The sequence below is a fragment of the Erythrolamprus reginae genome, chromosome 1 (assembly GCF_031021105.1).
Source record: "Erythrolamprus reginae isolate rEryReg1 chromosome 1, rEryReg1.hap1, whole genome shotgun sequence".
NCBI classification, from domain to species: Eukaryota; Metazoa; Chordata; class Lepidosauria; order Squamata; family Dipsadidae; genus Erythrolamprus; species Erythrolamprus reginae.
The window spans coordinates 26,092,690-26,117,366 of record NC_091950.1 but is presented as its reverse complement, the minus strand read 5'-3'; the positions used below and the strand labels follow the sequence as shown (position 1 = coordinate 26,117,366).

At 40.6% G+C, this 24,677-nt stretch overlaps 2 protein-coding genes across 2 annotated transcripts in view; one reads left to right on the top strand and one right to left on the bottom strand.

Moving 5' to 3' along the window:
- Positions 1-562: 562 nt before the first annotated feature.
- On the bottom strand, positions 563-14,271 carry LSM4 (LSM4 homolog, U6 small nuclear RNA and mRNA degradation associated). Its single transcript, XM_070747437.1, has 5 exons — positions 14,112-14,271; positions 12,156-12,197; positions 9,902-10,000; positions 5,721-5,904; positions 563-2,407 (listed from the first exon to the last, which is right to left on the bottom strand). The coding sequence occupies exons 1-5, from the start codon at positions 14,112-14,114 to the stop codon at positions 2,316-2,318; spliced, it is 420 nt and encodes a 139-aa protein (XP_070603538.1). The 5' UTR covers positions 14,115-14,271; the 3' UTR covers positions 563-2,315.
- A 5,442-nt stretch (positions 14,272-19,713) lies between these two features.
- The window catches only part of PGPEP1 (pyroglutamyl-peptidase I), a 69,785-nt gene continuing 64,821 nt past the window's right edge, over positions 19,714-24,677 (top strand). Inside the window, exon 1 of the mRNA XM_070747612.1 lies at positions 19,714-19,836. Within this exon, the coding sequence (XP_070603713.1) occupies positions 19,803-19,836 (34 nt within the window). The 5' untranslated portion in view covers positions 19,714-19,802. The remainder of the gene's footprint in view (positions 19,837-24,677) is intronic.

The following is a 24,677-nucleotide window of genomic DNA, read 5'->3' as shown; positions in this document are numbered from 1 at the left end:
CGCAGTCTGCATTGGTTGCCGATCAGTTTCCGGTCACAATTCAAAGTGTTGGTTATGACCTATAAAGCCCTTCATGGCATCAGACCAGAATATCTCCGGGACCACCTTCTACCGCACGAATCCCAGTGACCGGTTAGGTCCCAGAGTGGGCCTTCTCCGGGTCCTGTTGACGAAACAAGGTCGTCTGGCGGGACCCAGGGGAAGAGCCTTCTCTGTGGCGGCCTCGACCCTCCGGAATCAACTCCCTCCGGAGATTAGGACCGCCCCCACCCTCCTTGCCTTTCACAAACTCCTTAAAACCCACCTCTGCCGTCAGGCAATGGGGAAATTGATTCCCCCGGGCCGTTCCCACTTCATGTATGGTTTTTGTTTGGGATGTATGACTGTTTATATATTAAAGGTTTTAAATTGCTTTTTAACTATTGGATTTGTACTGTATTTTTTGTTGTGAGCCGCTCCGAGTCTCCAGAGAGGGGCGGCATACAAATCTAATAAATAAATAAATTTTTACAGGGTCCCTCATTAACGTTCCCACCCCCTTTTCTAAAACATACACACACAGTAACAGATAAAACTTTATTCCACCTGTAACAGACAGCAGGCCAAAAATGTGTAAAAATGTTTTTACCTAAAATAGTGTAGCTGCCTTTTTCTTTCTTTCTAAATCAGTCTTGACTAAAAGGGTTGCGTTAAGTGCTGTTTCTGAAACGGTATTTTTGAAACTCTCCTCTGAAATCCCATCTTTACCAGCTCTTCAGCTGAGGCACCTAATTCCATTCAGGACACTTGGAAGCATATATTGTGTGTGGAACTTGTGAAAATTCACTTCCTTGCGCTTGGATCACTAGCAAAGTTAGTCAGAATGGATGGAGCCCAGCATCTGGACACAGAACTTTGAAATACGTCTTTTTCTAAATCGTGTCTTAGTTGAAGATTTGTGAAGGGCAGGGGTGGGCCGCTGCCCGGATTTGGGGGGGGCGGGGGACAGACACGCAGTGGGGTATCAAAAATGGAGCTCCACCCCAGAGCACCCAATTTGCACTGAAAGATGTTGAAAGAAAATTAAGGACGTCCTGCATAATCCACGTCCACAGTGTGGTAGTTAAATTTTTTTAAATCCCAGCGACCAATTAGGTCCCACAGAGTGGGCCTTCTCCGGGTCCCGTCAACTAAACAATGCCGTTTGGCGGGACCCAGGGGAAGAGCCTTCTCTGTGGCGGCCCCGACCCTCTGGAACCAACTCCCCCCAGAGATTAGAATAGCCCCCACCCTTCTTGCCTTTCGTAAGCTTCTTAAAACCCACCTCTGTCATCGGGCATGGGGGAATTAAGATATTCTTTCCCCCTAGGCTTCTACAATTCATGTATGGTACGTTTGTATGTATGATTGGTTTTAAAATAAGGGTTTTTAGCTACTTTAGTATTGGATTGCCGCATGTTGTATTTACCACTGTTGTTAGCCGCCCCGAGTCTACGGAGAGGGGCGGCATACAAATCCAATAAAATGAAATGAAATGAAATGGTAGCCCTTCACTGGTGAAGGGTCACAGACATTCTAATTTTGGGCTACAGAAAACCTGCTCCATGTGCCCACGAGGGAGGCCACGCTTCAGTTGTTTAAAAACAGAAATACAGGACTTGGAAATAGTCTGTATAAGTCACCGATGATATTATTTCTCAAACTGGGTGAAAAAGTAAACTTTTGAAAGATGCAAGTTGTTAGAGAGAGGTAATTCCCTCTTCAAAGTAGTCCAATCTTTTTTTAAAAAAACACAATCTCGCTGTGCAATAAAAAGATTGCGAGCTAAGCTGTTTCATTGCTTTAATTCTTTTCCCCAGCTGGGAGGAAAAACCAACATTCGCTCCCCAGCTGCTAAATTCTGGGAACTTTTGGCTACCAAGAACCCAGGATTGCAAACCTTGTGCACAACACAATCACAATTTTTTTTTTGCTTGCTTAAATGCATTTCATGGTTTATCAATTAGAATGAAACTGCTCAGACAAAAACGGCACATTATTATCTCTTCCAATTTCAAAAACGTGAACTTGGCTAATAAGCTAGTCGTTTTATCATAGTAATCCCAAGAAGGAGGGAGTCAGTTGAGCACTCTGCACCCGTGCCCACTCAAACAGAAGCTAAAAAATATGTCTGAGTGGTAAAACACATGTAAACCCTCGTAGCAGGTCTAACATCCCAGTTATTCACATCTTTTTTTAAAAGTACAACTTTGTTTTGTTAAGAGGAGACAGCAAACCAGTATGTCCCAATGACGTAGCATCTGGGCGCAGAGCAAACCCTGGCTAGAGGGCCGGCTTCATTGCTTTGCTGCTTGTCTGCCTGGCTTCTTTTCTTGCTGCCCTCGGCCACTCCCTGGGATTCCTCCTCGACCACGACCTCCGAACACTCCTGTAAACAGAAAGGGAAGGATTATCTCGGGGAGAGAGGGAGGGACGGGCTGCTAAGGCGGAAACGGTGACGTGTGCTCGCCCCCGTGGCTCTGAGTGCTAGCGGAGTCCAGCGCAATTATGCTACTTCACCTGGGCAGGTGAGCGAAATCACGTGCGGACACGCAGGTGCGCCACCAGGTGAGAGTGTCTTGACAATCATGTGACCAGGAGTGGCTGAAAGGCCATGTGACTGGCTTAAAGGTGGCCAACTTGACGTCACTCATGCCAAGAGTTTGGTTTAGGGTGCCTGGCCTCTCTTCACCTCTCTTTCTTAATTTTTTTTATTTTATTTTAAAAGCTTTTATTGAAAATTCATAAAAGCAAACAATGGTACATATAGAAAATAGAGAAATATCTTAGTCTCTCTTCCCTTGCTTATTTTACTTTATATCCAATTTTACATCTTATGCGGTTTTTCATATCGATATATTTCTTGCTTTATAATTCTATGTTTATATGTAAATAAAAAAGATCAAATAAACAAGCAAAACACACACATAAAAGGGGTTTAAATACATAATTGCCTATCTATTTACTATTACTGAACATCCAAAATATACTAATTAATTCTATGTACTGTATATATGCCATATTTGTACATACATATTACACACAGGCACACAAAAATATACATTATCTACTATATAATCTGTATGTGTATGTACACACACACACACACATACACACATGCAGGCATAGCTCTTCTACAATTATAAACATTCAACCTCATTTATTGCAATATGAAAAGCATACCCAGAGCCCAAAAGGGAAAAAAAGAAGAAAAAAATTGAAAATCTATTTTTAAAGATGGTGGCCCCAGGAAGTGATGTCATCAGCAGGCACCTACCGGTACAGCTCACCTGACTGTACCCGTAGGAGCCCATCACTGGCAACCCCTCACATGCTCTCCGATATGGCTCCGGTGCCACAGGGGGCACGCGTGCCATAGGTTCACCATCACGGTCCTATACCATTCTGGATGAATGGCTGCCCAGTCTCTTTTTAAAAGCCTCCTGGGATGGAGCACCCACAGCTTCTGGAAGTAAACTATTCCACTGATTTAACGAGAGCTTGAGCCAAATTCCCAGTGCCATTGAGAGTTACTGCTCTTTTAATGTCCTAGGACAGTGATGGTGAGCCTATGGCACAGGTAGCACAAGGAGCCATATCTATTTCTACTATATTTTTTTTCAATCATTCCTATCATCCTTTTCCTCCCACTTAGGACTGTATGACTGTAACTTGTTGCTTGTATCCTAAGATTTTTATTAATATTAATTAAAATCTTAATTAATATTAAGATTTTCATTGCTCATTTGATCCCTATGACAATCATTAAGTGTTGTACCACATGATTCTGGACAAATGTATCTTTTTCTTTTATTTTTTTTCTATGTACGCTGAGAGCATATGCAACCAGACAAATTCCTTGTGTGTCCAATCACACTTGGCCAATAAAGAATTCTATTCTATTCATCTGCTGGCACACACCCTAGCTTAGCTCCAATGTGCATGTGTGTGCCGGCCATCTGATTTTTGGCTCTCACAAAAGCCCTGGAAGGGTGTTTTTGGCTTCCAGAGAGCCTCCGGGGGAATGGAGGAGCGTGTTTGTACCCTCCCCTGCCTTCAGAGATGCTTTGAGCCTGGGGAGGGTGAAACACAAACCTACTGGGCCCACCAGAAGTTGGGAAACAGGCCATTTCCAGCCTCCAGAAGGCCTCGGAGGGGGGGGGCTGCCAGGGGAAGCTGTTTTTGCCCTCCCCGTGCATCGAATTATGAATGTGGGCATTCATGCATGCACACCCAAGGGAAAAAAAGGCTCGCCATCACTGTCCTAGGAAAATAACGTGATCTTCCAAAAGCCTCCAGAGAAGACTTTTTGAGTTAAACCACAGGGATACTGGTGATTTATCTTGAAAACAATTCTTATGCCAATTATATGTAGATAACAAAAAGGCAGGAATGTCTTGAAACTTGCAGCATAGAGGGAATGAAATGACAGCTGGAAGAACATTTGCTTTGCCTTCTCAGTCTCCTTTTTCAGAAGAAATACATCCAAGCTGAGAGATAAATAGATACAGATGATTCAGGAGAAGGAGTGGACAGAGAGGTTTTTCTTCTTCTTCTTCGAATTATGATGATCTGATAAACTGCTGGCCAATACGGCAGATGAAAAGGAACTTCACACAGCATCTAATTTATGGAGTTCACGATTTTAGTATTTATGGAGATCTTGTGAGGAGGAGTACTAACAGAACACTCCACTTCTACAGACAATTGCCCTAAATACTAAAGAGACGATACATAATATATTCCAGATGTAACATCAGCTATGTTTACTGGAAGGCTGTATCCTTTGCTACAAAAACTGAACCAGGGATGAAATTCAGCAGGTTCTGACAGATTCTGGAGAACCAGTAGTGGAAATTTTGAGGAGTTCGTAGAACCGGCAAACATCACCTCTGGTTGGCCCAAGTGTGGGGAGGGAATGGGGAGTTTGCAGTATTCTTATCTTGGGGGGGTGGGGGGTGGAGGTTTTGCAGTACCCTTCCCCCAGGAGTAGGGAGGGTTAGTGCAGTGTTTCTCAAAGAGTGGGGTGGGGCCCCCTGGGGGTGCACAGAGTGATGCCATGGGGGACGCGTGACCCCAGGAAACGTACTCTTTATTTGCCACAGGAAGTAGGGATTTTTTTACACCAAACAATATCACACACTACAGAGCAGGAGATATGAAGTGCAGATCACAAACCCTTAAGAGACACCATGGAAAAATATTGAACAGGGATGAAAAGAAAGGAGGAGAGAGACAGAGATCATGAGACAAACGTAAGTCTCCCAAAAGCTAAGACGAGGAAATATGACAAAGAAGCATATGTAGTGCTTGGCGTCACTGTGACTATGGTGGGAGACGAGGAAAGAACGGTATGTTTGCTGTGTCTAAAAATGTTGGCAGCGTATGAAGCCAAATAAATTAAGGCATCACTTAAACACATTACACACCAATGACGCTGATAAGTCGCTTGAGTTTTTTCAGCGAAAACGTGCTAAATATTGCAAACAATCGTCCTGGCGGAGAGTTGGGGGGGGGGTGCAAAATGTTTACTTCTTGCTGGGGGGGAGGGCGTAACAAATAATTGAGAAGCACTGGTTTAGTGCAAAGTTGGAATGGGATCGTTCATGAAGTTTTCAGCCGCACTGCTGCAAATGTTGAGATTTTAATGGCCACAGAAAGCGGTTTCCAAACTTCTTCCGAAGTTTAAAAAGAGGACTTACCTCGCCCAGGGCCACCAATGCCACGACCCTTCTGCTGCTTCTGTTGCTGCATCCCGCCACGGCCTCTGCCTTTGGAAACCACCTCTTCCTTCACCATGTCAATGATCTCATCAGGAATACGCAGGTATTTGATGGTGCTGCCACGGATGTAACATTCAGGCATTCTCCAGAACTTATCTCCATCCTTTCCAAGAAAATGCACAAGAAAGAAGGACTTGTTTTCTCAGTAGCCTGGATTTTGAATGTTGAATTGTATTAACAACAACAACAACAACAACAGAGTTGGAAGGGACCTTGGAGGTCTTCTAGTCCAACCCCCTGCTTAAGCAAAAAACCCTACCCTAAATTTTCCAGTACCCTCTTCAAAATTATTATTATTATTATTATTAATAATAATAATAATATTTATTATTATTATTATTTAAAAAGAGGTGATTTTCTAGCATAGGAATGTTCAAATGATGTTTTCCAATATTAAATAATCCAGTACTGTAGCAGTCAATGAAAATTCATCATCCAGAATAGGTCTTGTCTATTTAACTGTCTGTTTCTGGTTTAGTTAAAAAAAATTGTATAACAAATTAAACATGTTGCATTGACATAACAATAACAACAACAACAATAACAACAGGGGACCTTGGAGGTCTTCTAGTCCAACCCCTGCTTAGGCAGAAAACCCTACACTGTTTCAGACAAATAGTTATCAAACATCATCTTAAAAACTTCCAGTGTTGGAGCATTTACAACTTCTGGAGGCAAGCAGTTCCACTGATTAATTGTTCTGTCAGGAAATTTCTCCTTAGTTCTAAGTTGCTTTTCTCCTTGTTCAGCTTCCACAAATTTCTTCTTGTTCTACCTCAGGAATTTATTTATTCCTTGACATTTTAAAAAACAATGGTCTGATCGAAAATTAGTATCCTGGAAAGATATGCCAACTATTTTTTCAGTCTTCCAAAAATAATAACATTCCTCATGTTAGATGTATGTCAAAATCTAATAAATAATAATAATAAAAAATAATAAAAAATAATGATGATAATAATAATAATAATAATAATAATAATAATAATAATAATAAAATAATATTCTTTTCTTTTTGAATCAAATACAGTGATACCTTGTCTTACAAACTTAATTGGTTCCGGGACGAGGTTCTTAAGGTGAAAAGTTTGTAAGACGAAACAATGTTTCCCATAGGAATCAATGGAAAAGCAATTAATGCGTGCAAGCCCAAAATTCACCCCTTTTGCCAGCCGAAGCGCCCGTTTTTGCGCTGCTGGGATTCCCCTGAGGTTCCCCTCCATGGGAAACCCCACCTCCGGACTTCTGTGTTTTTGCGATGCTGCAGGGGAATCCCAGCATCGCAAAAACAAGCGCTTCGCTGGCAACGGAAGTCCAGAGGTGGTGTTTCCCATAGAGGGGAGCCTCAGGGGAATCCCAGCAGCACAAAAACAGGTGCTTTGCTGGCAACAGAAGTCCGGAGGCGGGGCATCCCAGTGGCGGCGGTGGGTTTGTAAGGTGAAAATAGTTTGTAAGAAGAGGCAAAAAAATCTTAAACCCCGGGTTTGTATCTCGAAAAGTTTGTATGACAAGGCGTTTGTAAGATGAGGTATCACTGTATTGTTTTCCTCTCTCAAATTTCTTTTCTGTCAGCAAAATATGTTCAATCTCCCAAAATGCTATCAAGGCCCAGTGAATTTGGTTATCTGGAGGGAAAAGTCAGGCTGACAGCACCACCTAGTGGGCAACTAGCAGATATAAAACCAGCTTGATGCTTGATGTTCTCTGAGCTTGCTTAATTTCTTGCAGATGCTCATTACCCAAACCAGGTTACATCATCAGGACTAGGAAGGAGTGCTGTTCGCCAGTGACGGGCTGCCCATCGCCGAGGTTAATAGTGTGTTCCCAGTGATGGATGTGCACGCAGGCCAGCGCAAGATTTGGCTTCTATCCATGCGCAGGAAGGCAAATCACACATGAGGATGCTTGCGTGTATGAGATTTTGGCGATTTCTGCTGATTTCTTTGCTTCAAACCCACCGAAAATTGGCAAAATCTCATGTGTGTGAGTGTCCTTGTGTGAGATTTCACTTCCTGCGCATGCGCAAAATCTCATGCAGGGGTGTGTGTGCATGCATCAGGAACGTGGGAATGCATGTGCATCTCCATTTTTCCAACTAGGACTGCGCATCGGACCGTCCATGCAGCAGCCCACTGCATGCTATTTGCTGTGAGTTTATATTCTATCTGTGTGGCTGTTCATCGCCCGACCCAAGAATCTTTAAGACCCCTCCCCCACACACACACAGAATATAAACTCACTGCAAACAGCACTCCTTACTAGCACTGATGATGTTACCAGTTAGGATAATGAAACGTCTGCAAAACAAGCAAGGACCCCTTCCTTTAACCCTGAGCTACAAATATTCTCCTTTATTGGTACAAATATAAAATATTCAGAAACAGAGCTAGGATCACCAAGACTGAGTTACAGGTAGTTCTTAGCTAATGCCTTATTTGCTTAATGTCCAAAGTTGGCAGTGAAAAAAACCTGAAAACATGGCACTGAAAAAAAAATTGAAAACATGGCATTGAAAAAAAATTGAAAACATGGCACTGAAAAAAATTATATCGTACAACTGGTCCTCTCACTTACTGCTGCCAATGGTGGCATTGTTAGTACTATGTACACAAAGAGTTGGGTTTGGCAATATATAAAATAAACCAACAATGTATGCTTACATGTATTAGAACACTATTGCTTTAAGATCTAGTGTTGTGGTTTGCTACAAGAGGGAACCAGAAGTGTGATCTACTCTCTCGACTATTCTCTGCTATTTCTGTTTTGTCTTTGTGACTATGCGGTAGTAAGAACTGTGTGTTCCAATGATGGTTTATGTATTTGTAAGCTGAACAAGTAAGGCTTATAGTTTTGCATATGTATTGACTGATTTAACTGTGTACGAGTAGGACTGTTCTTGAATAAGATGTTTGCCAAAGTAAATAATATTTTATACACTTAATGTATCTGGATTGTATTACTGAACCATTACTTGCATCTCTGGCTATCAGCTGGATATCTGTTAGACCTCCACGTTTCCTTTGTGTAAGTATATCTTTGACAACTCAGAGATTACTCTGCACACTCCTTAACACACACGGTTGCATTTGTGACTTTCTGAGCTAGCTTCTAAGAAGTGAAACTGATGGGGAAAGTAAGGTTTGCTTACAACCATGTGATTCATTTAAGGACCACAGTGATTTGGTTAACTTCAGCAATGAAGGTCAAAGTTCAAGCAATTCCTATATAAGCCTATATAATTTTATTTATTTATTTATTTATTCGTTCATTCATTCATTCAATTTTTATGCCGCCCTTCTCCTTAGACTCAGAGCGGCTTACAGCATGTTAGCAATAGCACTTCTTAACAGAGCCAGCATACTGCCCCCACAATCCGGGTCCTCATTTTACCCACCTCGGAAGGATGGAAGGCTGAGTCAACCTATTTATTAATTAGATTTCTATGCCGCCATTCTCAAAGCGACTCAGGGCGCTGTACAATATTATAAATGCAACAATATGTAAAAGAAATCTAATTTACTTTAAAAGAACGATACAAATTGCTAAAAGTGTTAAAAAACCCATATACAGACATAACACATTCATCGAATTCAATCATTCATAATATCGGCCAGACAATCACATCACTCATGGTCCCAATGCCAGCAGACGTGGGTCTTCAGAGCTTTACGAAAAACCAGGAGGGAAGGGGCGATACATATCTCCAGAGGGAAGTTCGTTCCAGAGGGCCGGGGCCGCTACAGAGAAGACTCTTCCCCTAGGTACTGCCAGATGATGGGACCTGGAGAAGGCCGACTCTGTGGGACCTAACTGGCCGCTGGGATAAATGAGGCAGAAGACGATCCCATAAGCAATCTGGTCTTAATTCATATTGGGCTTTATGGGTCATAACCAGCACTTTAAATTGCGCCCGGAGACCAATTGGCAGCCAGTGCAGCTCGCGGAGTGATGTTGAAATGTGGGCAGATCTTGGTAGCCCCACTATAGCCCGCGTGGCTATTATCATTGTTTTCTTCACAGTCTTTCTTCTGATTTCACTTCTGTCTGTATAAAATAAGCAGTCGTCATCCATAAGGGAAAAGCATAGGAGCTGTCCTTACCCTTGATGTACAGATAACTTCTCGAAGGTTGATGTTCATCCAGTTATCGCAGCTAACCAAGTGACCATTGTAAGTTTCACCATTTTTGAGCTCCACCAGCTGAAAAGGCAAAACAGGCAATATAACAAAGACCACAGAGAGTACAGCAGTGTCATTCCACTAAGAAATAGTTCATTCTCGTAAAAGAAAAACCTGGGTTCTTCCTCACCTGTTGCTATTTCCTCCATGCATACAAACATGTAATAAGCTATTGCCTTTGAGAGGAAGGCACCAGGGTTATCAGATGATCATATTTAAGAAGCAAGTACTGGAGCGCATAACACCAGACATACTCTGTTTCCCTGAAAATAAGTCACCCCCGAAAGTAAGACCTAGGAGAGGTTTCGTAGAATTGCCTAATATAAGGCATCCCCCGAAAGTAAGACGTAGGAGACGTTTCGTTTCGCAGCATTCCCGAACAGAACATATACTGTATAACACTGCTGTCCATAAATTGCATCCCAGAAACTGCATTAATCAGATTTAAAACACATAAAACACACATCCAACATGCAGCTGCGTATTTGAATGCGTCTTTGCTGCAGCAGGATACAGGATACAATTAATTGGAAAAAAAATAAGACATCCCCTGAAAATAAGACGTAGCACATCTTTGTGAGCAAAAATGAATATAAGACGCTGTCTTATTTTCGAGGAAACATGGTATCACTGGAAGGCTAAATCACAAAACTGCATCTCATTTGTTTTGACCATGCCATGCAAGGGAATTTACTGGAGAAAACAATTACCATATTTTCCAGAGAATAAGATGCACTGAAGTATAAACCACACCTTAATTTTCTGGGTAGGAAAATAGGGGGAGATGGAAACCTGCCTATCAGATTTTTGCCTAAAACTAAAGACAACCCAATTAAACAAATGAGTTCAAAACATGACACTTGTCCATTTATTTATTGAGGAAAATAATCCAAAGCTACATATTGAAAATTTTAAAAGGTTCAACAACTTTTTAAGCACCTTTTAAAGTAGATTAATGCACGACGACTACGATAATGTTAGTTGGGTTGCTGAATTTGAGAGATTTTATTTATTTTATTTATTTATTGGATTTGTATGCCGCCCCTCTCCGTAGACTCGGGGCGGCTAACAATGATAAAAACAACATGTAACAATCCAATCCAATACTAAAATAACTTAAAAAAACCTTATTATAAAAACCAAACATACATACAGACATACCATGCGTAAATTGTAAAGACATAGGGGGAAAGAGTATCTCAGTTCCCCCATGCCTGACGGCAGTGGTGGGTTTTAAGAAGCTTACGAAAGGCGAGGAGGGTGGGGGCAATTCTAATCTCTGGGGGGAGTTGGTCCCAAAGGACCGGGGCCGCCACAGAGAAGGCTCTTCCCCTGGGTCCCGCCAAACAACATTGTTTAGTTGACGGGACCTGGAGAAGGCCCACTCTGTGGGACTTAACTGCTTCCACAACGCATGGAAAAACATCACTATGTGCATTTGGACTACGCTGCTAGATTTAGCTGATGTGTGTGCATGCTTTCCTACCTTTTTTAATAGCTAAGAGCCCTTTCTATCTGTAAGCAAAAGTAGCAGTGAGGACCAACAGGAGTTTTATTTGGCTCTTCTTGGTAGGAACTGTACTGGCTGCAAGATTCCCTTTTGTGACCTTCCAACAAGCAAAGCCAATGAGGAAGCCAGATTCACTCAACAACCATGTTACTAACTTAATGACTGCAGAGATTCACTTAACTGATACCAGTGATCTGTACTATCTCTACCCTGCCTGTCTTCTGGAAAGCCGTCAAGACCTGGCTTTTCTGGCAAGCCTGGAACTAGGAATTACTGTTTGTATGCATGGTTTTTAGAGTACTGTATTATATTTTACTGTATTGTTATTGTTGTTATATTGTACAGTTTTCATATTTTATGACTATTGTTAGCCGCCCTGAGTCCTTTTTGGAGAGGACAGCATACAAAGATAGATTAGATTAGATTAGATTAGATAGATAGATAGATAGATAGATAGATAGATAGATAGATAGATAGATAGATAGATAGATAGAGCAAGAGAGGTTATAAAATGAAGCAGAACTCACTTAACAAATGTCTCAGAAATTTTGGACTCAATTGTGGTCGCAAGTTGAAGAATACTTGCACTTTGAAACTTCCAAAAAGCTTTCTTTACAAATAAAAGACTTAACACTTTGATCCCAATAACCAAGTCTGATAACTTACCATTGGGTGGTTCTGTGCCGTTTTCAGCAAGGATAGTGGAAGCTGTAATAGAGAAAGTTCAACAGCTTGAGAAACTTACCCAGTGTATAAACTGCAATTTTATCTTGTTTTTTTACAATATTTTCTGTCCCTCTTGTCAGTAGGCTGCCTCATACAAGAAATTTCTTAATTACTTTATTATTGTCATTGTACATATATACACAGTATACCCATCCAACGAAATTCACATAACGCCCAAAGACCAGGTCCAACACACATAACAATCCCAAAAACATTCCTCCCACCCCGCCACAAATTCCCCACCCTGAACCACCCAAATATCCCCACAACAGGCCAAGTAATACTGTCCAACAGCTAATGGTGACCCTTTAGTTCATTGTTTCAGGTAATTTTGGGCACTGGGCTTGAGCAGATTTTCAGGCTCTTTTCAGGACATTTTTCTTCCTGTTTTTGGCTCAAAAACACCCCTGAATATGGCCCCAAAATGGTCAAAAAACAAGCATGCATGCATCGGGTTTCTGGCGCACATATATGCACACGTGTTCCAGTTTGGGCAGTTGGTGTTGAAAAGGTTTGCCATCACTGAGCTAGACTAAAGTGTTCTCCACAAACCAGTAGATCATACCTTTCACCACCCAATTTGGTTAGCCAAGCTGGTATTAATCCAATAATCATTTTTATATTTTGAAAAGTACGTCCATATAGTCTCAATTTCTAAAACGATATAGGAATAAGTCAAATTAAGAACGATGGACCGACCCAAATTATATTTGATTCCACATTGTAATCAGATGACGATGGGAAGCTTTCCAAAAAAGCTATAAAAAAGCAGCAGTATAAAAACAAACTGGGGGTGGTAGAGTGGTTAGAGTGCAGCACTGAAGGCTACTTCAGCTAACTGCTAGTTCAAATCAGCAGTTCAAATCTCATCACCGGCTCAAAGTTGACTCAGCCTTCCATCCTTCCAAGGTAGGTAAAATGAGGACCCAGATTGTTAGGGGCAATATACTGACTGTAAACCGCTTAGAGAGGACATAGAAACATAGAAGACTGACAGCAGAAAAAGACCTCATGGTCCATCTAGTCTGCCCTTATACTATTTCCTGTATTTTATCTTACGATGGATATATGTTTATCCCAGGCATGTTTAAATTCAGTTACTGTGGATTTACCAACCACGTCTGCTGGAAGTTTGTTCCAAGGATCTACGTACTACTCTTTCAGTAAAATAATATTTTCTGTAAGAAGCACTACGAAGTGGTATATAAGTCTAAATGCTATTGCCATTAAAGTTGCCAAGTTTGAACACCTCTGCCCTAATGCAAAGTCTAAAATGCTAAATGCTAATGCAATGCCAAAACAGCTATCGGCCAAATTAAAACTTGAGAGAAATGTCTACCGCTTAATAATAATTTCATTTTCCTGGTCCATACACAAAAGACTCTCTTCCTCAAAGGTCTCCTCCACCACCAGCCAAAAATTCTTTACTCTGTTTTAGTTCCACAATCCTAACACAAACTCCAAATTACACAAGCCCTGCTACTACCCAGTGAATCTTACTCATTAAGTAAGAAACAGCATAGCCCAGGCATACCCCCCCCCCCAAAAAAATCTTGGCCACTTTAAGGCTTGTGGACTTCAACTCCCAGAATTCTCCAGCCAGCTATGCTGGCTGGAGAATTCTGGGAGTTGAAGTCCACAAGCCTTAAAGTGCCCAGGTTTGAAGACCTCTGGCATAGCCCCATTTACACAAAGGGGCGATCCCTACATTCACGCCTGGAAGGCAAGCCTATTTAAGGGCAGTACACAATTATGCTTCAAGGCAATGGTGCTGGGATAAGTAGCCCCAGTTATCCTTAAGCAACAGCGAGGCCCGTTAAGTTTAAGCCTTATTCTTAAACAGAAACAATTGTTTCCCTCCCTTGGCTCCCTTTTTGCCCCATTCGCAAGCCTCACCATCCTTCTACCTCCGATGCCCCAGGAACGTCAGCTTCCACTTCCGCTTGTCCGGACTTCCGCCCGCCTTAAGCCAAGACTTCGCGCTATAGCCAATCAGCATATAGTGCCGGACGTCCAATGAGAAGCTTCCGTCCGGCTTCTTGAATTTCAATCCGAAAGGAGCCACTGTATCACTACTGGAGCGCATGCCTCGAGGGGGGGGGGGATGATGGATAATACCCACAATGCAACGCAAGCCATGACTAGGAACTTGTTTCCATCTGACGGAGGGAATGATCTGCGCTTGCGCGCCAGGGCTTATCTTATATTGTATATACAGTACTGTACAGTATATCATTTTTTCTGTATTTAGAGTTTCTGTGTTTTCTTTTGCCTATATTCAAGTAGAAAGTTTGTTTAACTTTAAATGGCGTAGGGTTTCCTGCCTAAGCAGGGGAGTAGAAAATCTTTTCTTCCATTCATATATCTTTTCCTCTATTCTTCATTGACGTATTTTATTCTTATATCTTTTCTCCTATCCTTTCTTTGATATATATTACTACATGTTTATTCTTTTTAACCTTCATTGTGTATTGGACAAAATAAATAAAATAAATAAACCTCCAAGGTCACTTTCCACTCTGTAATTCTATTCTATTCTGTTCTAAACAAAACTGTACTTTCTGCAATCGTATATAAATAATGTGCATGCAAAATATTTTGTTTTTTAAATGTTCTTATTTATGTATTTTATTGTTTATTATATATGTGTGTGTGTGTGTGTCACATTTTTTTTGCTGAATTTGAAAATTAATATATATACAGTATATATGTAGATTGTTCTGAGTTCAGGTTTTGCCCCGTGTAATATTTTGAATGTCTATTACATATTACACGGGGCAAAACCCGAACTCAGAACAATCTACATACATACTATACCCGTGAAAATCTACGAAAACATATATATATGTTTTTTCTGTTGGATCACCTGGGTATATTGAATTGTATATATAATAAACAATAAAACCAACACACACACACACACACACACACATATATATGTCACATGTTTTGCTGAATTTGAAAATTAAGGGATATATATATATATATATATATATATATATATATATATATATAAAATAAACAATAAAACCAACAAACACAAAATACATATAACATTATATAAAAACACATATACAGTATATACATATGAATATTTGTATAGAAAACACTCAACATACACATCAACAATCCTGTTGACCCTCAGTTTCTACAGCCTATCAATAACATATCTTAAATATCCTATATGAATATATGACTATCAAAAATATTTTGAAGTTGCTCTGTATGTTACAGGATTTATAACATTACTTTTATAAGAATCGTACAGGTAGATACATTTGAGTTTTGAAACCCAGAATACTTTTGGGTTTTCTAAGATTTCTAAGATTTGCTCTGATGTCATTCAACATACTTTAGCACAATAAAATAAATGTAGCAATAATTTAGCAGTAATCATCCAGTATTGAAAACCTAAAATGGAGAGAATTTATCCAAAATAACGATGCATTGTGCTGCTTTAGATCAGAGATCTAGCATTTTTATTGATGTCTTAACATTTCACTATAATCTTGATAATCGAACTTTCTGTCTTAATATGGTGTGTGCATATAATATCATTAATGCTCTTTATGAGCATTATGCACCAAGACAAATTCCTTGTGTGTCCAATCACACTTGGCCAATAAAATTCTATTCTATTATTATATTCTCCACAAATACATCAAACCCCCATTTAAAGACTGTTGGATTATATATTCAGTCCAATGGCATGAAAAGAAGAATGTCAGACTGCAAAAAAAAAAAAAGTAACGGAAATGAATTTCTTAGATTTATATATATTTAGACAGTTGCAAAGGTCAGTCAACTTTGGTTTATTCACAGAATCATAGAAATGAGAAGGGTCACTGAAGCTAGCTTTTAGTTCACTGCAGGAATCCAAAGGAAAGAATCCTTGACAGATGGCTGTCCAGCTGCTGCTTGAAAAAAACTCAAATGAAGTGACTTCAGTGAAACACTCTTTGTCTTGGTAACTGATTCCCCTCTCAACTGCATTCTCTATTAGGATACTTTTCCCCAACAATGCCATTCAGACCAGATCCCCAAACTGTTAGCGATCTGTTGGTGACGTGACAATGACAGCATGGATCCAGTTTGGTCAGTGCTGTTCCGTGGGTGTCGTCATCTTTTTTTTTTAGAATTTTCAGAGAATTTTTACATCTTTGGATGGCTTTTCCTATTCTTCTACTTGAGAAAAAGCCCTCCTGCCCATCTGAAGATTAATCTTGAGCTTTATTTCTTCACCCAATGCACAGCTGACCAGCTGTGCTTCAGGCTCTTATCGGGCTAGTGAGCAACTCCACAATGCGAACTGGTGGCAAAGATAAGTAGAATCCACCCCTGACACTATTCAACTAAGAGCACAAAGGCACACCAGACATTTTTCCCCCCCAACCATGGTGGACTTCAACATGTGTGGACTTCAACTCCCCTGAATTTCTCTTAGTCAGCACAGGAGTTGAAGTCCACATATCTTAAAAGTTGCTAAAATAGAATAACACTGCGGTAGATTCACTTTAAGCAAAGAACCATTTGTGGACTTGGAGCCAGTCACTCTCAGGTAAAGAAAAGCTAAGCAAACATACATATTCCCAAACTTAGTCCAAGCAGTCAATAGGATTCAAGACTGACTCAAAGAAACACACATCACCCATTCAGCTAAAAAGTGCTTTCACGTAAATTTAAGGACCCTTTTTTCTATGTAACACCAGCGGACAATTATAGCTGGCTGGAGTCTTCGGAGAGGGGCGGCATACAAATCTAATTAATAATAATAATAATAATAATAATAATAATAATCTCATCTCAGTCAACTTTTTTTTTAAAAAATCCTAAAAGCTAATCATACATATGGCTTATTGTTTTGTGTGATTTGAATCTCAGTGTTTACTGGGAAATTATTTCATAATGGGTGGGTGAAAACATTAACAACAGGTATTTTAATAAACAGAATGTCTATAGCTCTGTTTAGGAAACATAGAAACATAGAAGTCTGACGGCAGAAAAAGACCTCATGGTCCATCTAGTCTGCCCTTATACTATTTTCTGTATTTTATCTTAGGATGGATATATGTTTATCCCAGGCATGTTTAAATTCAGTTACTGTGGATTTATCTACCACATCTGCTGGAAGTTTGTTCCAAGGATCTACTACTCTTTCAGTAAAATAATATTTTCTCATGTTGCTTTTGATCTTTCCCCCAACTAACTTCAGATTATGTCCCCTTGTTCTTGTGTTCACTTTCCTATTAAAAACACTTCCCTCCTGGACCTTATTTAACCCTTTAATATATTTAAATGTTTCGATCATGTCCCCCCTTTTCCTTCTGTCCTCCAGACTATACAGATTGAGTTCATTAAGTCTTTCCTGATATGTTTTATGCTTAAGACCTTCCACCATTCTTGAGGAACTTTATAACCCTGATTTAAGACAGGTATGCAAAAAGTTTTATTATCTGTATCATAGTAAGAACAAGGAATACAATATAATAAATATTCCATATGTTGCAGAGTAAGAAGAGCTGGATTCTAGTGCACTTTCCACGAGTGAAAGGGCCCCATTGATTTATCTCAGAAGGTTTATTGTTCTAGATAAAAATAAGAAGGGCTGTTAAGTATGCCTCACTTATCTTGAGCTCCTAAAGGAAAGTTTGTAAATAAACACATTTTTTACAGTGCAAATATCTGGGAAGAACTCTGTCAGAGGTAAAGGGTAAATACTGTATACAGATTAAATATCTGGCAGCTTTTCCTGGAAAAAGCAGTCAAGTAGTATCAATGGTATCTGGTAACTTTGCTTCAAAATCTTTTTCAGACCATACACTAATAGTAATAGTAACCTTTGTTCTTGCTATGATATTGGCTGGGTTTCATTACATAGTTTAGCTGACTCAGCTGTTCGTTACAAATACTGTAAGTAAAATAAACAGACAACTGTGACAAAGTTTGATTTACAGAGTAGTTGAATAATACAACACATACTTTGTGTGCAAAAGGTCTACTTTATAAAGCTTGGTGGAGCTTAGAAAATATTTATCCAAAACATTATGGGGAAGTGCTGCCACTCTAAGGGTAACAACAATGAATATTTGACCAATGTTTTAACTTGATAAGGATATGTATATATATATATATACTGTAAACCAGTGTTTCCCAACGTTGGCAACTTGAAGATATCTGGACTTCAACTCCCAGAATTCCCCAGCCAGCATTTGCTGGCTGGGGAATTCTGGGAATTGAAGTCCAAATATCTTCAAGTTGCCAACGTTGGGAAACACTGCTGTAAACAAAGAACAATATGCTATTCATCGGGAATTTTTGAAGTCTTGATCTGATAGTCTTGGGGTAAGGCATCCACATACAATTACTTTGTATGCATTTCTTTATATGCAACATATAATAACAGCAACAATACCAGTGACAAAATCCAATTTTGTTACTACCGGTTCTGTGGGTTTGACTTGGTTGGCATTGTGTGACTTGGTGGGAAGGGTAGGGATACTGTAAGAGAAGGATACTGCAAAATCTCCCTTCCCACCCCACTCTAGGGAAAGATACAATCCCCATTCCCTCCCCGCTCTGGGGCCAGTCAGAGGTAGTATTTACCAGTTCTCCAAACTACTCAAAATTTCCACTACCGGTTCTCCAGAACCTGCTGGATTTCACCCCTGAACAATACCCTCATAGAAATAAAAATGGCGAGGATAATATATGGCCAACAGTGGAAATCCGATAAAATACCAGAAGGGATGGTAATCAAAAAGGTGATGGATTGCACAGAGATGCATAGGCTGTCAAAGAAGCTAGAAGGGAAAGAAGATTCAGAATATTATAAGATATGGGAAAAATTTTATAATTGGCTAGAGGAAAGAAAGAATAAAAGAAAAGAAATTGCGTAGAAAGATAATCCAAGAAATAAAATAAAATTCAAAGATAAATATGCAAAAATGCAAAGCAGTATGTTAACAAAAAATAAGGGAAAAAATGGAAAATTATCCAATTGAAATTCTGAATGAGCAGGGAATGCAAATTCCCCAAATTTATGTTTTGTTTTTTTCCTGTTTTGTTTGTCACTATTGTTTCTGTGCATAATAATAATGATAATGATAATAATAATACAGTAATAAAATAATAATAATAATAATAATAATAATAATAATAATAATAATAATAATAATAAAAATGGTATTAGACTAAAGGTTAACAGGATTAATGGGAGAGAACTACAACTCCCAGGAGATTTTGGTATAAAAGTCATGGCCATTAATCAGTGCAGTTTAGCATAGATGTGCTGATGGAGCAGAACCTCTTCTGTAGGGGAGGCGATTGGGAAAGAACCGCTTTGTGACTGCATTACTAAAAAGCAAGTGTTTGCCGCTCTAGCCTGGCAAACACTCTCCCTCTATGGTTTTTCTTCCTGGCGCTTGTGCCTCCGCCTCTTTCTGCCGCGAGTGGGTGGGGCTTGGGTGTGGTCACGCGATGTCCTCCAGTGGGCGGGGCCTAGGCCCCGAGTGGGGCGGGTTTGCTGCTCACTCCTTCAGACAGTCTCCTCAAGTTGGTCGGGCAGAAGAGAGCGAAGGAAGCAAAGCCATGGAGAAGACCCGGCGGCCCGTAGTGGTGACTGGTAAGGGCGAAGGGGGGAGGACAACAGGAAGGCTGTGTGTGCTGTGAACAGTGGGACCATTCCAAAGGGGGAGGGAAGTGAGGGTTGAGCTTCGTCTTCCCCCCGCATTAAGCAACCCCCCCAAATAGTTCCCCTTTTCTTTTGGTCCCAAGCATGAACAATTAAAAACCTGACATTATTATTTTTTTGCTGGTTAAGGAAGATGTATAATGTAAAACAAGCCCCGTCGAGTAATTTGTTCCTCCTTCATTATTTAATCCTCAATAAACTTTTATCTTTTAAGCATATAACAGAGTGGATCGTCCTCTTTTTAAAAAAAAAAAACCAACTCTGGGTCTGGCGTTTTCCACTTGAAGTATTGATATTCCGGCTGAACTGGATCGAGTAATGCCAAATCCTCCTTGAAAACTGTCCCGTTTGATTTATCTGCGAATGCAACCACCCCATGACTTGCTCCCCTTTCAGTGTTCCTCTTTCAGGGTCGGTCTCTCCTCGTAAATCTTTTTATACTCTTTTAATTTTTTTTCCTTATGGCCTTGCTAACTCGCCTCTTGTAATCATGCCCCCCAGAGGCTGTTGCCAACTAGTGGGAAGCTTTTTTGTCAGGTTTGTTTCTACTTTTCCCCTTCATCATTCTTCATTTGTTTTCTTACCAAAAACTTGAGTGGTTGGTGAAGGGAGAGGAGGAGGAGGAGAGGGATCGGGATCCTTCCCTGTGTAAGATAACACATAAAATGTGAGAGAGGATCTTTTTGGTGCCCGTTCTCACTGCGCAGGACTTGTTTAGAAAGAGGTTAAAGGTTATTCTAATATAGAAAGTGAGTTGTTGCCACCGTTCATTTGTGAAATTTATTTTATTTGTCAGATTTATATGCCGCCCAAACTCCAATTGGATGCTGGGTGGGTCAAAAGTGGTGCTACATTTCAAAGGTGGTGCTACTTGTTGGTAATATGGTAGATATTGTCCGTCCTGTCCGTCCTGCCCTGTTTTAAAGGGGGAAATATCTAATTGTTCTCCTGGGAGAAAAAAACCCCATGAACTGTGAAGTATGATTCTCTGTGTGGAACATTTGTCTCTGGGATCTGCATATTGGTTTTGCGCGACAGCTTCCCTCTCCTCCTTCTCCTCTTCTCTGCTGTTGGATACCTTCCTTCTGTTCCCAGAAGACAAGTCCGGTGGCAGCTGGTAAATCTGAAGTCATTCAAGAGGTCTCCAAGTCACATTCCCCCGCCCCGCCCCCGTGTGATTCCCTCCGGGTCCCGAGCTCCTAAATCAGTGTAGCCCCCCCAAAACCACACCCTGCTAACAGGATTGCTTTTCAAAGGAAGAGTAACTGCTTGAAGCTTGCTCACTCAGAGCCACTGCAGTGGTTATTTGAAACAGCCAAGTTGGGCTGGGAGAGGAGGGGCTGCACGAAGTTGCGGGAGTGAGAGGCCCATCTCTGAAAGGCTTGCGGGGCACAAAAAGGGGGTTGCTGTTAGCGGTGAGGCTAACCTAAGAACGGTCTTTTGGTTGAAGGACTGACGGACGCAGCTCCCACCTGCCCTGCCCCATCAGTGGCTGGAGTTTGTGGCGGTAGGGAGGCGCCCTTGGGATTTACTGATACGGCCTTAATTGGAATTAAAAGGACCCAGTGAGCTCTTGGCAAGGGTGCCGGGCGATGATGGCCCCTTTCAGAGGCCGAAATGGGAGCTTTCTGGTTAATGCTCCGTGGTATGAAGTAGCCACACACCTGTGGAATATTACAATACAAAGCAGGGTGTCGTCCCCCCCCAGACCTGTTGCATCCTTGTCAGGATAAAAATCTTCAAATCGTCTGACTGGTACCTATGTCGTTGGCATGCTCCGATGCACCATCTCATGCCAAGTGCCCTGAATAACATGTGCGTTGTCCGTGTAGCTCCTTTCAGGATCAAGCTAATCCCATAAAAATCTGGCAGTGGGAGCAGCTGGTTTCCTGCTAATTAGCCTTGGCGGCTTCTAGTGAGAGGGTGCCCAAAGGGATTCCAAAATACTCTATTGAATTCTTATCTGATAGCAACAGCATTTGGTTAAGCAAGAAAGAAGGGAGCACAAAGGAGCCTTCTGCCTGGGGGTGAGGACAGCAAGAGGAGGGGGTGGCTTTTCTTCATTTCTTGGTGCTGTGGCTATGTAGCTGGCACTTGTAGAATGTCCAGTTCCCTGGAATTACAGATAAACCTGTACAACTTTATATTTTCAAAAAGAGGAAAGAATTTCAGAATATAACTTTTTAGAGAGAATTTAAAACTTTGGTATCAGAACAGAGAAACAGATGTAAATTGTCCTTAATCGGTTTTCTCTGGTGCGTACAATCAGGTGCAGAAACCTTGGTGAAACCCTTTTTTTCCCCCGACAACAAAGAATATGGAGAATTATATATAGCAAGCCTGCTGGCAAAATACTACCTTTTGCAAAATGTCTTTGAGGGATTGGCATATATTGATGGATGTGACGGGTCAAATGATAAGTCTGGCTGAGTTCACGTGTTGCACTAAATGGAATTAGTTTAACCATGGTATAATCAATGAACCACAATAGGTTTAATTTACACCACATGTTGAGCCATAAATAGGGTTTAAAAAAAAACAAAAACCCCACAGTGGCTGAGTTCACATAACAGCAGCAAAATGATTCAAACCACATTGCAATATAGTGTGTGCAACGCTTTTTCTCCAAACGTGCCTTGCTTTTATCTTGAAATCTGATGTTAGAAATCTTGTTTTTAATCATTAAAATTGATACAATCCAGATCAGTTGCTTCTTGAATTATACAATGCTAGTTTCCTTATATATCATTGGGACATGAGGAACTTACTGATTTTTCGGTGTTTCTGTGTAATAGTTTGTAATGATATAAATAACTATTTGGACACGAAGGCTTTGTGTCTTACTTGAATACTTATACCTGACTTAGAAACCCTGTTCAGCTATGGTGGATAAAAATTCTGTTGTAGGCAATCAAGAGTCTTGTGTGATAAAGTTAGGAAAAGTTTTTAAAATATTTAGGTATTTTTAAATTTCTGTGCATTATTTTCTGGTAGGCTATTTTTTCCTTGATCCTTCCATATGGTGCTCTGGGAGCAATTGGGACAGCCATTCAAGCATAATAATGTAGTCCTGAACTTATAACCATAATTTCTATTAAAATTTCTGTTGCTAAGCATGTTCAGCGAGTTGTGTTCCATTCTACAACCTTTCGCCATAGTTGATGATCAGTGAATCCCTGCAGTTGTTAAGTAAGGGGGGCTCCCCCCCCCCCCGGCAAATTGACTGCTTGTTAGAAGCTGTCTGGGAAGATGACAAATGGCAATCACATGACCTTGGGTCAGTGCAACTGTCATAAATACATGCCAGTTGCCAAGCACCAGAATTTTGATCACATGACCATAGGGGATGCTGCAGCAGTCATCAAGTTGGAAAACTGGTCCTAAAGTCTTTTTCCCCCCAGTGATGTTGCAAACTCGAACTGTGACTAAATGAACGTTTGTAAGTCGAAGACTGCTGCGTTGAAAAAAAATGACATGTTGCATGTCTCTGGGTAGAACATCTACAAATTCCAGTACTGTATTGGCTTGCTAGTTAACAAAGTTATTCATTAAAAGCCAAAGCATGCCATTCTTACTTTGAGTTTAGGATACTGTCTATGTATTCTTTTGAAAATCTGCTTTTCCCCAAGAAAGCAACAGATTCAGATTCAAACTTAATATTAACCGTTCCAAACTTGACTGTAAAAAATATGACTTCAGCAACCGAGTTGTCGAAGCGTGGAACTCATTACCTGACTCAGTAGTGTCAACCCCTAACCCCCAACATTTTTCCCTTAGACTATCCATGATTGACCTCTCCAGGTTCCTTAGAGGTCAGTAAGGGGTGCACCAGTGTGCCTTCCGTCCCCTGTCCAATTGTCTCTCCTTATCTCATTTATCTTTTCTTCCTTTCAAATATGTTCACCTATACTTTTAAATCTTTTCTTCTATTCTTTTCTTTATTTATATTACTACATATCTATTCTCTTCAATGTGTATTATGTATTGGACTAAATAAATAAATAAAAATAAAGTGCTTAGTATGTAAAACCCGATATGGAAGACTTCACACCAAACATATTTAAGGAAAGATTTTGTTTCCTTTGACAAACTCCTGGGCAACAAATTCTTTGGGAATTTAGAAATAGTTAATACAGAAGGGCACACTAGAGATATAATTCAAATCGTGCAAAATGCAGCCTCGCGAGCGGTCATGGGTCTTCCTAAGCATGCCCATGTTTCTCCAGCATTCTGCGGACTGCATTGGTTGCCGATTAGTTTCCGGATGCAATTCAAAGTGTTGGTAATGACCTATAAAGCCCTACATGGCATTGGGCCAGATTACTTACGGGATCTCCTCCTGCTGCATGAATCCCAGCGACCGGTTAGGTCCCATAGAGTCAGCCTTCTCCAGGTCCTGTCAACTAGACAATGTCACTTGGTGGGGCTTAGGGGAAGAGCCTTCTATGTGGGGGCCCCAGCCCTCTGGAATCAGCTTCTCCTGGAGATTCGTACTGCCCCAACCCTCCTCGCCTTCCGCAAGAGCCTAAAGACTTTTCTATGCCACCAGGCTTGGGGCTATTAGACTCCAGCCCACTGGCTGGCGAATTTTATGTATGTCTGTGGTTTTGAGCAGGAATGCCTGATTTTTTTAACATAATTGGGATTTTAGATTAGATTACTTAATTGAATTAATTGGATTAGGACATTGTATTGTATTGTTTTATTTTTATATGCTGTAAGCATAGTTCCCTCTAAGCTGAGCTCACTTAAAAATCATCATCAACTCAAAG

Excerpts from the sequence above, each read along its gene's own strand:
- LSM4 (XM_070747437.1), bottom strand. Across the intron at positions 5,905-9,901 it reads AAGTTATCTGTACATCAAGG|GATGGAGATAAGTTCTGGAG; the intron begins GTAAGGACAGCT and ends TTTCTTGGAAAG. Across the intron at positions 2,408-5,720 it reads CATTGGTGGCCCTGGGCGAG|GAGTGTTCGGAGGTCGTGGT; the intron begins GTAAGTCCTCTT and ends TTCTGTTTACAG.